Consider the following 14,967-nt stretch of genomic DNA (forward strand, 5'->3'; position numbering starts at 1 on the left):
GTATATAGTTATAGGTAAATAATTATTTTCATTGTTCTGTTACAATTATGTCCCTACTAAGAAGGAAACAAAACAACCCACACTAATCAAGAAATGTTCTATTACCCAGAAAGTTTCATAATGATTTACTACCAGCTAGCAAAAAAGCTAAATCACCCCTCAGTTTTCTGCTGTCAGTAGAAAGGAATCTTTTTTTCAAAAGGATTTTAAATAGATAAGTACCAAAAAAATGTGGAGTGTACCTTCCTCATGTGAAACTAAATCTATCCCCTGGTTGTAAAGAATGTAAAATTATATCACGTATCATGCAACAAAATGCACATTTTGTGAGAGAGCGAAGAAAGAAAAGATTAAATTGAATCTTCCTGACAATTGTCTTAAATCACATCTTCCTGCCTGCAATTGAAATTATAAGTCACGTTGCATTGAGTTAAATCAAATTCACCCTGGCAGGAAAATGGGCTGATGTGGCTCCAATTCTATTGGGAGGTTCAGATGGAAGAAAACACGTTTCTTTCTAGGGAGACTCTCCCTTCACCAGAGTCTGAGAAAAGAGCCTTTCTGGCCAGGCAACTGAATACCTAGCATAACTCCCCCCAGCCAAGGTTTCCATAAACACAGCACATTCATGTCATTGTCTGCTGCCCACTGCCATGCCAGCTGGGTTTTGCAAAACAAATATTTGTCTACAAATAGGGGCCAGTCACCAGGTGGCTGACTTAGAATATCCTAGGAGTAGTCAAGTCAAACAGACTGTCCCGGGCATCTCAGCTGTAACTAGCAGCTGTAACTAGCATGAGTTTGGACTTCCCTTTAATCTAACACAGGATCATCACAGGCTGGATTGAAGCGCGAGGTCCTCACACACACAGCATGTCTAACTGCACTGAAACAAGGTTCAAATCTGACATTCAAGGTGTTACAACAGAAAATATATTTGCCTATTTTCTATGCAAGCTCCAAGAAGGTAAGATTTCAGGAATGGAAAAGGGGGAAGAAAGTAGACTGAAGAGCAGAGTAAGAGTGCTTTCCTGCAAGTCATTTCATTTACTCAGCACACCAGTCCTACACTGTTTAAGGAACAACTGTCCTCATTTCTCTAGCTGGGGAAACTGAGGCTCAAGGAAGTGATGAGACTTGCCCACCTGATTCTAATCATTGTCTATCTGCACTCCCTTTACCACACTAAATGAGAGACTCGGGTTTCCCCTCTTGAAGGCAGCTGTTGGTTTTACTTAATAATTGAACCTGCCCTCTCCTAATCTTCCCTCCTCATTCTTCAAAGGTGTGTCGAGTCCTGGGAAGTCTGTTCTGACAGTACACGCTCCTAGAATTCAATTTTAACCCTCATTACATCTGTTAGCTTGCAAAAGCTCAACAGTTTCTTGTGTTGTCTTCACTGTCTGATTTTTGAGCTTTTCAAAGAAAAGTGCCATGTCCCATATATTTTGTCATCTCCCCGCCACACCTGGCACAGTGAGTGACAAGTTCACAAGAGGTGCTCAGGAAGCAGCCACACAACAGCCTGAACTAGTGCCTTAAAAGCTGGGCTCCTCCACTCACCCTTTCCAGTGGCTCCCTGTAACGCAACCAACCCATACCAGGTAGGTTCATTACCGGTTCTAGCAGCCATGTTGTCTTCATGCTCTCCACTGTTAGTCGTCACCGTACTCCGCCGCACTCCTCCGTCTACTTCACTGCACTCCTCCATCCTCTGCACCGCACCACCACATTGCATGCCGCTGTGCCACTCTTAGAAGCCTGGCCTTGGCCCAGGTGAATCCCATCGACACATGCCCACACCCTACTCCAGGTGCCCGCCGTCAGGCATGCATTCAGGACCACAGGGTTCCGTCATCTATCCTGATGGCGGGAGGGCAGAAAAGCCTGATACTTTACTTACCCTACACTCCCCAATCTTCCCAGGTCATTCCTCACCATGGGGTTTTCAGGGCCTACACACTGTGCTCCCCAGTCAGGCCCTCTCTGGCCTCACCCCCCAGTGCTTTCTCCTCTATTTTACTCTAGCCACACTGGCCACCCCTCAGGTCCTCACATACTCCAGGCACATTCCTGACTCAGGGCCTTTGCACTAGCTGTGCCCTCCACATGGAACTTTCCTCCCTAGAAAGAGTTCAGACCTAACTTTCTTCAAGTCTTTGTTGATAGGAAAGTCTCTGACCACCTCAGCTAATAGTAATCCCTTCTATGTTTGTCTTTGATACACTGATATATCCTGTGCTTACTAAATACTTAACACTGGTTGGATGGTGGGAAAGAAAGAACATGAGCAAGTGACCAACACAAAGCAAGAGCATACCCTCGGCCACTGTCAAACTCCCAGCTAAAACAGGAGGAAAAAAATAGAGGAGAATGTGGACTGTGGACTTGGAAGAAGGCCTGCGGTTTCTCCTAACCACCCCATGGGCATTCATTTTATCCTACCCCCCAAGCCCCAATAAACCTAACATCCTCGGGTCTACCTCCTACATTTGTCCAGAGCGAAGAGCCCACCATTCTTACATTTCATCCCGAATATTCCATTTACTCAACTAAATGGGAAGTTCCTGGCAAACTTGGACGCCGTCTTATTGACATCAAGTCCTCTCCTGGAAAAAGCAATATTGCTGGCTGCAAAGACCACACCTGGAGTGTGTCTCAGACTTCCAGAATACTCAGTCTGGGTCAGCTCCTGGCACAGGTGCCTTCTTGCATTTCCAGGAAAGGAAACTGACAAAATAGTGACTAGAAAGCCCATTCAGGGCCTCCCGACTCTCATGAATCCTTCTCCCAGTCTCACCTGCAACCTGCCTGCTAAGAGAAAGGGATGGACCTGTTTATTCTTTTTTTTTTTTTTAAAGATTTATTTATTTATTTTATTTATTTATACAAGCACTGGGTACAGTCAGAAGCACGGGAGGGTGAGAGAATTCACCAGAGCCAGAGCGGGGAGCAGAGCAGGCAGAAGGACCGAAGTACACTGCTGAGGGGAGCAGCGGGCGGCAGGAGAGGTCTGCGCGCCATGTGGGACCCTCCTCCCGTGGCCGGGGAGCAGCTGGGGATCGAACCGGCGCTGCAGGGCTGCGGGCAGCTTCACAACCCAGCGCTCAACCGCTGCGCCACAGGGGAGGCCCAGACCTGTTTATTCTTGATCAGCATTGCAGGAACAGAAAATCAAGAAGATCTGAGTCCCTGACAAAGAGGTTTAAGAGGTAAAGGGGGGTTGTCAATGCAATTATGAAATTGCATAAACGAACTAGTTAATTACTTACAGAAGCTGAGCCTTACTTTCCTCCTCTGTAAAATGGGGGTAACAACACCATCCAGGGGTGTTTACAAGGTTAAAATGAGGTAACAGATGTAAAGCATTGAGCATATAATAGTTTCTCAACAAATATTAGTTCTCTTCCTAGCTCTTGCCCACACAAGTTCAGACCTATTTCTATAAAACTTTCTCACTACTTCCTTTTTCCAGTTTTTGAATCATTGATAAAAGTCTCTTGTATCCACTTTCCACTGAATTCCCCTGAATAAAATTCCACTGAATAAAAATCTCCAGATTCTTATAATTTTATTAAAGTCTGGCCCAATTATGGACTTGGAGAGTCTCCATCATAATTCTTACATGTGATACTTTCCTCCATACACTCTTTTAGCAAATAAAGCGTATCAGAGGATTGGTTTATTATTAAACTGAGATTTAGAAGTGGAAGAAACCAAATGTTAAAACACCTGCTTCTCCAAGCCCATGATCTGTGAGGCACGCCCATACCCCTCCTATTCCTCCATGGTTCCTTCTCTCTGTCAGGGAAATATGATGATTAATTAGACAAAGCTTGTCCTGCTAAAAGCTTGAGATCTTTTGATGCAGGAACCACATAAGCACCAAACATTATAAACGCAATAAAAAGAAACCAAAAAAACCCTCTGCTTTGGGACCCCAACCAATGCAGAGCTAAATAAATCTGTAGCAGAAGATCAAAAAGGATCTTCCACATGGATAATAGAAAATGTCACCAGCATAAACAGGAAGAGAGATTAGTTCAATAAAACAAGAAAGTCACATTTGTGGGTCTCAAGTAAGATTTTTGCTTACTTTTAACTTCCCAGCATATAACTCACAAGGTTATTAATACAAACCCCTACTGTTTTGGGCAAATAAACAGCTGCTGATGTTTTGTGCCTAAACCACTTTATTAGAGCTTTCCTTTACAGCAATTGTTTTTTTCCTTTCCAAATCCTGAGAGACTCAGACAGCTAAAAAAAAAAAACCAGAGAGTGCCAAGGCAGAATGGATAACAAAGGAGAGAGGAGGCAGCCCGTGTGGGCTGGCCAAAAATGGGGCAGGGGCTGCTCTGACGCTCACTATGCTCTTTACAACTCTTGGGCAAAGTCAATGCTCAAGGACAGAGAGCAGAAGACAGAGATATGGTGCAACCAGAGGGTGATTTTCGTCCTGATGCTTGAAGTTATCACTAAATGGAACTCACCAGGGTCAAAAGACAAGGATGACCACCCATTCAGGAATGCCCAGTGATGAGGGAAAGGGCATGCCCAGGACTTTCTGTGTTAAAATAGGGTAAATTCTCTCATATGATCCAGTAATTCCACTTCTGGGCTTTTATTCGAAAAACATAATACTAATTCAAAAACACATATGCACCCCTTTGTTCACTGCAGCATTGCTCACAATAGTCAAGATATTGGGGGAGGGGGAAGATATGGAAACAACCCACCAAGTGCCCAGTGATGGATGAGTGGATAAAGAGCCCTGGTATAAATACCCAATGGAATACTACTCAGCTATAAAAAAGATAAGATATTGCCATTTGTGATAACATAAATAGACCTTGAGGCCATTATGCAAAGTGAAATAAATCAGAAAGAGAAAGACAAATACTCCATATGATTTCACTCATATGTGGAATATAAAGAAACAAAGCAAATAAATAAAGCCTTAGATTCTGACAACAAAATGGTGGCACCAGAGGGGAAGGGGTGGAGGTGGAACAGGAAGGGGGGATATAGGGGGTTGGTACTGGTCCAATTGGGTGGGTGGTGAATTGGAGACTAGACCTCTGGTAGTTTAGCAAAAACAGCTAAACTTTTTTAAACCAATTTTACCTCAAGTTTTTAAAAAGTACTAAATAAATAAACAAGGAAAGTTCTGGGCAAATGGGGCACATTGGTCACCTCGCAGACATGGGGCTATGCCAGTGCACCGGAAAGCACTCAGCACAGTTCCCAGCCTACGGCAGGTGCTCAGAGGTCACAAGTGGAATCACACGCTGCTTCTCCTACAAGGACAGATTCCTGGGAACCCCACAATGACCCAAAAGAAAAGACTCTCCAGCCCCTTCAAGGTAGCACATCATTCACTCCTCCAGAGCAGGACCTTCTCTCCACCTATCCTAATCTCAAGGTCCCCCACTCACACAAAGAATGACCCAGCCTCCCTATCCCTATCCCCCACTTCCCCACCCCCAGTGCTGGACTTCCACTTGGACTGAGGTCTCTGGGCTTACATGCAAACACAATCTTTAATCAAATGACCTCCAGGTTCTCTCTCTATGTGAGATATTCACCTTTTTTCTTATTCTGTAGAGAGGGTAGGTATTGGGGATAGTTTCCCTTCTGGGCCACGCCACCTATCATCTCTGTGACCTTGGGTAAACTCTCTAAGTTTCTCCATCTCAATGTTCTCACCCCTAAGACTCGCCTCATCATCTTGTGAAAATAAAAAGCAAGTGTGCATGGATAGTATCTAGCCCAGGCCCTGACACACTGGAGTAGTTCTTCCTCCATCCTCTCAGATACCATCAATCTTCAATTCTTCATATGCCTGCTGCTCTGAAAATAAATCAAGGTTTGACTAGGATTCTCATGTGTCACTCTGTAGCTTCAAATATCTCATTAGTCTTCTTACACTCATATTCATTGGCTCGAGCAATTTTGCTACTGTTCCCCTAGTCTCCAGATGCCACTATCATAACTCTTATTAACCCAGATTTCGATCCAGTCTGGGTACCTGAATTACCGATCTGCTCCTCTATGGCCTCTAACTCAAAGTGCACAGAGGACAGAGACGGATGGACAAGTCAGACTAGTGAAATCAAACTAACACCAGAGCTTTATATGCAGCACCCAACAATCTCAAACAGGGTGCTCCACTCCACTAAATACGGATGTTGGCAGAATGAACCCATTCATGCTAAAGAGTTGGCCCCAAGCCTTCTCTTTCTCTTTGGGCATCATTTTTCATTGTTCTCATTTGTTCCAAGCAGAAGGGTTCAGATGCCCCTTCTCTGGATCTTCCCAAGCATCGTACTTCTGTGAGTCCCTGAAGGAGTGGTATCAAAACAACCCAGTAAAGTATGTCTGGCCAGTTCCAATACCATTTAGCAGTGGCAGCATACAGGAAGCCTGCTACTGTCTGAGTGGGACTGGACACTTAGGGCTTTTAGCTAGCATCATAAAGAACAGCCTCATCTCCTCAAAGCAAATCTTCACAAAACTGAAATTAAATGTCATGCAATGGAAAAGACCACATCTTAGAACTGCACACCTAATGGGATGACCTGTCCTTGCAACAGATTTCAACCCATAATCATGAAAATCAGAAAAACTACCAAAGTATTAGTGCTCTTATAATCAGGAATCCTCTTGCTATAAGTTCCAGTTGGCTGCACTTACCTAAGTCCATGAAGAGTACACAGATGCACATAGAAGATTCCAGAACAGCATTTTTCCCCATCACCACTGCAATATACTGTATGTCAAAACAGTTGTGCAATAATTTGTTATTGATAATAATTTAAGTACTAAAGCATATGAATGATTAACTCTAATACATTGAAGGGATTTCAAGGTTATCACATTGCCTTGCATGCTAGTATGCTTCTTTGAGTGAGAGAAAACAGAATGACTGCAGCGAGTTAGGCAGACATCATTCTGTCCCCGTCCTGGGACATATGCCCTACATGTGAAGACATGTGTGTGAGGGAGGTGCAATCATAGAGAACCCCTGTGCTGAACACAGTATTGTAGACTGTGATCCAAAAAGCAAGGTGTGACTGACAAGACAATTTTAGGCACTATGGAATAATCAAATCTGCCAAATTCAAGGCAGACTCTCCATTCCCAGAGAGACAGTCAAGACCTGCATAAAAAGGACAGTCCACCATTCATCGAATCTGCCTTATTAACCAGCGGACCTAACCTGCTCTGCCCTTTGCTCCCCACCACTGTGAGCACCCACATTAATTGGACTTCTGCCCCTCCAGTTTCAAGAATAATACTTTCTCCCCAAATCCCACCTTGTTGCCTTCTGGCTATATTCATTACTTTTATTCAGCTTGGTGCTCTCCCAAAGGGCCTTCTGTGCAACATCCCCTAGAGCCAGACTGTCCCTCTATAGGCTTCACCACAACACAGCTGGCCTGTCCCAGACTCCTGGATAGACTCCAAGCAATACAGAAGGACAAACATCCTGAAGAGAGTCTCGAGTCCCAAAGCAAAGCAGTGGTCCATGTGGCTTTTCAAATTAAGTGCAGTCAGAAATCCTAAGGAATAGTGTAAAGATGCTTCAGTAAGCTTACACGTGGCTCTAAATCACATAAATACCTTTCGGAGAAACACAGAACAGTTTCACCCAAGTGACTGACGCTGACCTTCATGGCCCTCACAAACCAGAAACCCAGACTGTGGCTTTCATTCTGAATTCTCCTTGAGATTTTACTTCAACCTACTTATCAAGGACAAATAACAATTTATGTCAAGTGAGTGGGAAAGAATGTGGAATTCATTTATTTTACAGCCTACACACTTCTGGATAAAAATGAAAATTCTTTGGCCATGGGAAAAAGTTGTATTCTTTGGCAAGGTGTTTCTACTCCATGAAGATGTGATTCTGAGCTATTAATAAAGGTAATTGGGCTCACCCTCTAAATCCTGCTATTGAATTCTCTCAAGATATCAATCACTGGTACTAATATAATTTCATATGCCACAGTTCATTCTGGAGGACAAATAGTTTTACCATTTAAATGACACCCTTTCGTCAAATAAACTCCTCGCATTTGCAAACCTCATATCCTCTTCTTCACAACCCTGACAAGTTGGGAATCAGATGGAAGATGCCAGTCAATTCTAGGTGACATCCAAAAGCTTTAGGAAACAAAAATTTCTCCCAGCAGCCAGGCCTACAACATTTTCTGATTTTTAGGAACCATATGTGGTTTGTAATCATGGTGAAGCACCTGCTGTTACTGACCTGATATACATGAATATGCACATAATCTGTTAATAAACTCTCAGGGAACAAAAAGCAGTTAATAACCCATTTCTCCCATTTTGGGGATGAACTTGATTCAATGAAGTAAGGTAATGGATTTAGAAATTAGTCATATAATGTAATACATTATTAATCATGGCATTCAGAAGGGTAAATAGACGTTATAAGGAATTCAATTTCCTTTTAAATTTATTTACTTTCTTGAATTCTTATGCTACCATCATACCTCACAAAAATGTAACAGTCTGATCTTTCCTTTTCTCCCAAAATAGTGATTTTCAACCTCTTTTAAAAAGAGAGACAGTCTTTCAAAAAAATGAAATATGTTATAGAACATCAAATATAAAACAGATGAAAGAGGAGCTGCATTAGTAGCAAAGAGTGGAGAGGGAGGGCACCGGAGGGGTCCAGGAGACCTCACCTGACCCTTTTACATCAAATTTTCTAGATGCTTGGTGTTCCTGGGGACACAGTTTGAAAGCCACTGCCCTAAAACATCTACATAAAACAAGAATTATGTATAGAATATATAATAAGGCATTTTATGTTTTGTTGTTTACTTATAACATATGTAAATTAAATAGAAGACACATACACACACACACATACACACATATATATATAACACACACATAATATACAGATTACAAACACTTACAGTCCAAGGGAAAAATTGGCAAAGGACACCAAAGCAAAGTGAAATAGCATAAGGATGAGTGAAAGAACCTAAGTTCTATAGTAAGCAAACACATAGAAATCAAGAGAACAAAACATTTGACGGTGATTACATTCTACCAGAAAAAGTTGAATAACAGCCAGTGCTGGCCAGGCTCTATGAAACCAGTATAAAAATACATTGCTGATGGTGTAGAAAGGGTTTTCCTTTTGAAAAACAATCTTTCATAAAAATGATATACTCTTTGAATCATCCCACCTCTGGAAATATACCCTTAAAAATAATTCAAAAGAAGAAAACAGTGAGGTGATGAGGCTCATTTCTGTATTAATTGTAATAGAAAAGCAAATGCTCAAAAATAGGGGAGTGACTAAATCAATGACATATTGGTGGTGAAATAGTATGCAGTCATTAAAAATACAGTAGACGTTCTCTTTAAAAATCCCCATTTAATCAATCACCTCTCCAGATTATTCAAACTTTCATTCGAAACCTTGAGAAATAAACCCCTGGATGCTTTGTCCCTCTGTGTCAGTTTTCTCTACTGCCCTGTTCACATCTCATCTAACAATGGAATGGTATGCTTACCAGCAGCCATTGGGTTTGTTCCCAAATGTGTTTATATTTTTCGTATTTATCATTGCAACAGCATGATTCAATTACATATTATATGAACCAATGAAATATGAGTATTTAAAAAATGAGTGTTGTTGTTTCTACGAAAATTAATTTAAAAGCTTTAGAAACTTTATAAAGTTAGTCACACAGATAGCAGTCAAATCACACGTGAGCAAAATAACTGCAAAATCATACAATTTTAGGCTACTACATTTAGACTTCTTCATGAGCATCTTCAAGTTCTCAATGGATTTAAAAATAAAAGCCAGGACTAGAAATCAGACTTTGTAAAGAACATCTTATGGGTGACATTTACACAGGAATACAATCAAACAGGCATTCAGCTGACCCACTTCAAAGACAAAGTGTTGGTCTTCCATCGAAGTACAGGCAGATGAACATATATTTTTAATAATATTAAAATAATTAATGCATGTATGTAATATTTTAACTCTTCTCTTCAATCAAGTTTTCAATTAAATGACTTACTAAATCCTGACTGTTGAATAAAGACATTCTATCATACTTTAAAAACAAGCCCACTATATCAGGGACCCAGAGAGTCTAAATTTGCCACTGTATGCAAAATTACTGTCCTGGTGCGAAGACAGGCCCATGTTAGGTCTCAGACAGACAAGGACTGAATCAGTAAACTATAACAAACATGAAAAAAATGCTCCGAACAAAACGCAAAGTAAGAAAAGCAGAATAAAAAAATGTACAAAGTAAACCAGGACATGTACTGTGTTTTTAAGGCAGAGGCAGATGGGCAAAGCAGAAGCGAATGCTCAACATTGCAAAATAGTTGGTAAGATAAAACGAATAATGGGCAATTTTATACTTTTTAAAAAATATTTTCCTTAATATTGGCATCTTCTTTTACAGATTCAAAAAGATATTAACTGAGAAAAGGAGAAGGCTGTTTTTGTTTTTACTGGATTTCCAAAATAGGAAGTGAATCAACATTTCCATCTCCCCATTCTCCAGCAGTTAGCCACCTTCAGCACACCCTCAACTTAATCCACCTCACCACCTCAAGCAATCCAATCTTCCTCCTCCAAAAACCGAACCTGTATTAACACTTAGTTTGTGTTTCCAACCCACCAGGATGCTATTTTTAAAATCTGGAGTTTTCCACCCTCCCGTTTACCATCTATTTGGTTAAAAAAAAAAAAAATTCTCAAAACTGCAATTTACATTCCCAAGAGATTCCCAAACACCATCTAATTAAATCATTCAATCAGAAAACAAATTAAAATGAAATATCACTGCAGCCCCCAAGAGGAAAATAAACTTTTCAGTCATAACTAGAATAAACCTCTACAGTGATGCTCCAAAGCCTCTTCTAATTGCAAGTCCTATGGAACATCCCGAAGAACATTTTGTGACATTTGCAGCTTCTGGAACAACTCTGCTTCCAAAGCAAAGGGCTTGAGTGAGACTCCTAAGCAAAACATATCCATTTGAGAATGGAAACGCTCTCATTAATGACTTCACCAGTTCACTGGGCATCCACACTGTGTGCTCATTCATTTACCAGCTCCTCCAGCCAACACCCACTCGGGTTAGCAGTGTCCTGGGTGTTCCACAAACACTGACCTATAGAAGAACCTCCACAAGGAGGTTCTTGACGACCCTTATGACTTCTATGACTCCTCATCCTTCAGTCATTCCCTGAGGTTTCTCACTCTGACACCTACTCCCTCCATCATCAAATCACTCCAGGGGAACACTGCTGCCCCTGGGACTCGCTGGTCCTCTTAGGAGAAAGTACAATAAGTGGTTAAGAACACAGCCTCTAAAGCTGTGTTAGCTGCGTCTACACCTCTACATGACCACGGTCCAGTGGTGTGACCGAAATAAGTCATATAACCTCTTCATCTGTAAAATGGAGTTCATGACTACTTCATAGGTTATAAGGATTAAACAAGTCAATATACATAAAGAATTATGTCCAGCACTTAAAGGGTGCTATATAATTGTTAGCTATTATGATTATTATCCTTTATTCCCCTTTAGCTCAGAAGAGTAACTGCTCAAAAGGATCTACTGAGTAGTGGGTCCTTGACAGTGGAATGCATAGAAACAGCCCATATCATCAGGAATGAAGAGTCTGAACCTGTTCTTTCCCATCTTCTGCCTTCAAAGAGCTGTACTTGGCTAGTCCCAAACTTTGTAGGTCCCTTACCTGAATGAGTTAAACCCCTATATCTGCCTTCGATTCCCTAAATCCTGGCTTGGGACTCTGTCCCCAATGGGAGAGCTGTCACTAGTCATCACTACAAGATCATGGCACACCCAACCAAGTGAATTCTGTCCTCCAGCTGCCTTAGGTCTAGCTTTCCCCAAGTCACTGAGTCTTTCCTGCCCTCTCCTCCCCCACAGTGGGTTGTAGCTTCAGTCTCTCTGTCCTGAGAATCTGGTCATTTCTCAATATCCACAGGAGCAGAATATAGTCATCACACATATCCAGGGAAACTGGATCAAGGTGTGTTTTAGGGTCCAGCTCCTTCCCCTCCTCCCATCTATCCCGATCTTTTCAGGTATATATTTGAATGTCTCAAATAATGCACAGTGGTATGGTTTCCTGGGAACAAAATCACAAGCATTCCTTTCAACTTCACCATTGCTTTTGTTTTCATGTGGAGTCTTATAAATCACACAACATGGTCCACACTGAACATGACAGGGGCCCACTCTTTCATAAGCTCATAGATTAAAAATGTCTCCTCTTGCTTCCCCCAAGAAATACCTCATCCACCTTTTCCCTGACCAGATCAGAAAAAACAACAGAATCATTTTTCAGGAATGCACATATACACAGAATGTGTAAATGAAGATCTCTCAAAAACTGGAGATGTCAAAGCCAGGCATGGCCTTGTATCTCCCTAGGGATATTCAGAGTCCCCCTTGGGCAAAAAGTGTACTTGTGTTGCCGACTGTCAGTCTAGATCCACGGGATGAAAAAGGACAAGTAAGAAATAGCAGCAACAGGCACCATCAGACTGATGAACTGGTCTGCCAAATCCAGTGCCAGAATGAGAGACAGACAGATATGAATGACACGTTGTCAGTGGTCTCCTTTTCTGGAAAAGCATCAGATTCCTGGGCTTATTTTGAAGTGATTCATATAGAAGCATTAGTACAGAAGTGTACACCTCTCCTGCACTCACCTGAACCTCATCTGGAAGGAACTCTTCTGGACAGGGCAAATGCACCAGATGTGGACAGAGTAGCTGTCTCTACCCACCCTGGTAGAGGCAGCAGATGCCAGGGCTAGACCCAGACACTCATGTGTAAACAGGAGAGTGCTCCTGGGAAAGAGTCTTTCAACCCAATATTTGCCAAGGTCTGCCAGGTGCGAGACCCAGAACCTGGTGGGGCTGCCAGGTTTACAGTTGAGCTAGGCTCTGCCAGCCCTGCCCTTAAGAAGCTGCTAGAAAGCAAGGGGGTAGAGAAGAAAAGACAAATGTGAAAGGGAGAGACATGGATGTGTGTGTACACCCAGCACCAGTGCCCCAAGGGGCCTAGAGTTCTCCATTTCCTGCCTCTGACAGCTCATTGACAGACTAGCTCAGGCCATGTGCCCAGCACCCCCATCTTTCCCTTGCACAATCGTTGCCTGGAGTACAATCCCTGGGTACAGCGTTAGACTCCAGACACACCCCAGGCAGGTCAGTTGGCTCCACCTCAGAAGCTCCCCTGGCCTGGGAGTGGCCTTTACCCAGCTGTGAACTGCCCCAGGGAAAGGCACAGCCCAGGGCGGTTTCTCTCGGTCCTGCGCCCAAATACCACAGCAGTGGACAGAGCTCAGGGCTCAGGCGCTTCTTCCCTGCGTCCACACCTGCTCCTGGAGAGGGGTCTTGAACCTGAGGCTGTGGTGGGAGTGTACATAGCCAAGGCTCAAGAAGCACCCCCTGCCCCAGATACCCCTGATTTTCCAACTGCCTATGGACCCCACACAGCAGGGTTGGGGCTCTGCAATCTTTTGAGAGAGCCAGCTCGTCCCGCAGCCTTTGGGTCCTAAATGCCAAAGGCTGGGGGCCGCGCAGGGGCATCCTCTCCCCGGGCCTTTCCAGTAGCCAAGACCTCGACTGCCCGCGTGTGCTCTTCTCGTACACACACAAACACATGTACACACTCTCCGTGCCGGACCTGTGTGCGACCCCGAGAGCCCGCAAGCAAGCAGCCCCGAGTCACACGCATATTTGGACACGTGCGCAGCGCGCCCCCACACCGCCAGTCAGCTGCACACACCCGCGCGTGGAGCCCCGCGCACACACGTGTGCCCTGGAGAAGCGCGAATGGCCTCGGAGACTGAAGGTCCTGCTCTCAGACAGGAGGGGCCGGGCGGCCCAACGAGCGTCTGTGGCCTCAGAACCAGGCGTCGGCCGACAGATGCGCACCAGCCCCGGCGCACCAGCCCGGGCGCACCAGCCCCGCGCCGGGCACTCCCGGGCCTCGTGGGCGGCGCAAGTTTCCCCGGCTCGCGTACCTTGGATATGCTGCTTGATGACATTCTCCAGGTGGTCCAGCCGTTCAATAATCTTCAGGGTATCTCCTTTGTCTTCTTCCAGCTTCTTGTCGGGCGCTGGCTCCTGCCCCCGCACATACACGCTGGCGATGTAGTTGGTGACCCAGCCCACGTAGAGCAGGCATATGATGTTGGTCATGCCGCTCAGGATCACACAAGTGGACACTAAAGTTTTGGTCTTCCTGGTGCACACCATCCTGGGCTCCCTCCTCCATATAGAGCTCCCGGGGCCCCTCCTCGCTGCGCGCCCTGGGCTCCCCCGCGCTCACACCCCCTAGCGTGCCCGGGGCGGCCGGGCGCCCGAGCACCTGAGTCCCGGGGTTCTCGAGCCGGGTCGGCGGGCTGTGGCGCCGCCTGGTCCAAGTTTGGAGCTCCCGCCGCTGGCCACCCGGAGAGAAAGCTTGACAAAGGAAACGAGCTGGATTTTTTTTTTCCTGCAAATTGAAAATCCCCGAGCCCTTCTCTGAGCGGTCAGGGGTGGCCTGCAGCCGCGCGCCGCAATCCGCGCGCCTGGGAAACTTTGCTCCAGCCCCGGTCCGCGGCCGCGCCGCTTCCCATCGCCAGGCGCGGAGTCTCCGCGGTGCGCCCGGCCCGCGCTGGAAAGGACGGCGGCAGCCGCGCCGGGAGAGCCGCGGAGCAGAGCGGCGCGGCCCCCTCCGAGCGACAAGCGCCGCCGCCAATCGCGCTCCGGTTCGGGAGAGGGGCCGGTGCTGGGCGGCTGCGGACCAACGGGGAGGGCGCGGGGGGCGGAGTCCGGCCCCCGGGCCCCACCTGCTGGCCGCCGCCGGCTCCGGCCCTCTGGGGACGCGCCTGAGCCGCCCCCCGCGTCGGCTGGGGCTGTCCCAC

General features: G+C 45.0%; 1 protein-coding gene across 2 annotated transcripts in view; it reads right to left on the reverse strand.

The window, feature by feature from the left end:
- Positions 1 to 14,322, reverse strand: part of GALNT18 (polypeptide N-acetylgalactosaminyltransferase 18) — a gene marked incomplete at its 3' end in the record, with an annotated part of 328,593 nt that extends 314,271 nt beyond the window's left edge. For both annotated transcript variants that reach the window (XM_084248480.1, XM_084248479.1), the window contains exon 1: positions 14,083 to 14,322. In XM_084248480.1, the coding sequence (XP_084104606.1) occupies positions 14,083 to 14,317 (235 nt within the window). In that variant the 5' untranslated portion in view covers positions 14,318 to 14,322. The remainder of the gene's footprint in view (positions 1 to 14,082) is intronic.
- Positions 14,323 to 14,967: the final 645 nt, after the last annotated feature.

Source organism: Talpa europaea, assembly GCF_964194135.1.
Source record: "Talpa europaea genome assembly, chromosome: 1".
Lineage (NCBI taxonomy): Eukaryota > Metazoa > Chordata > Mammalia > Eulipotyphla > Talpidae > Talpa > Talpa europaea.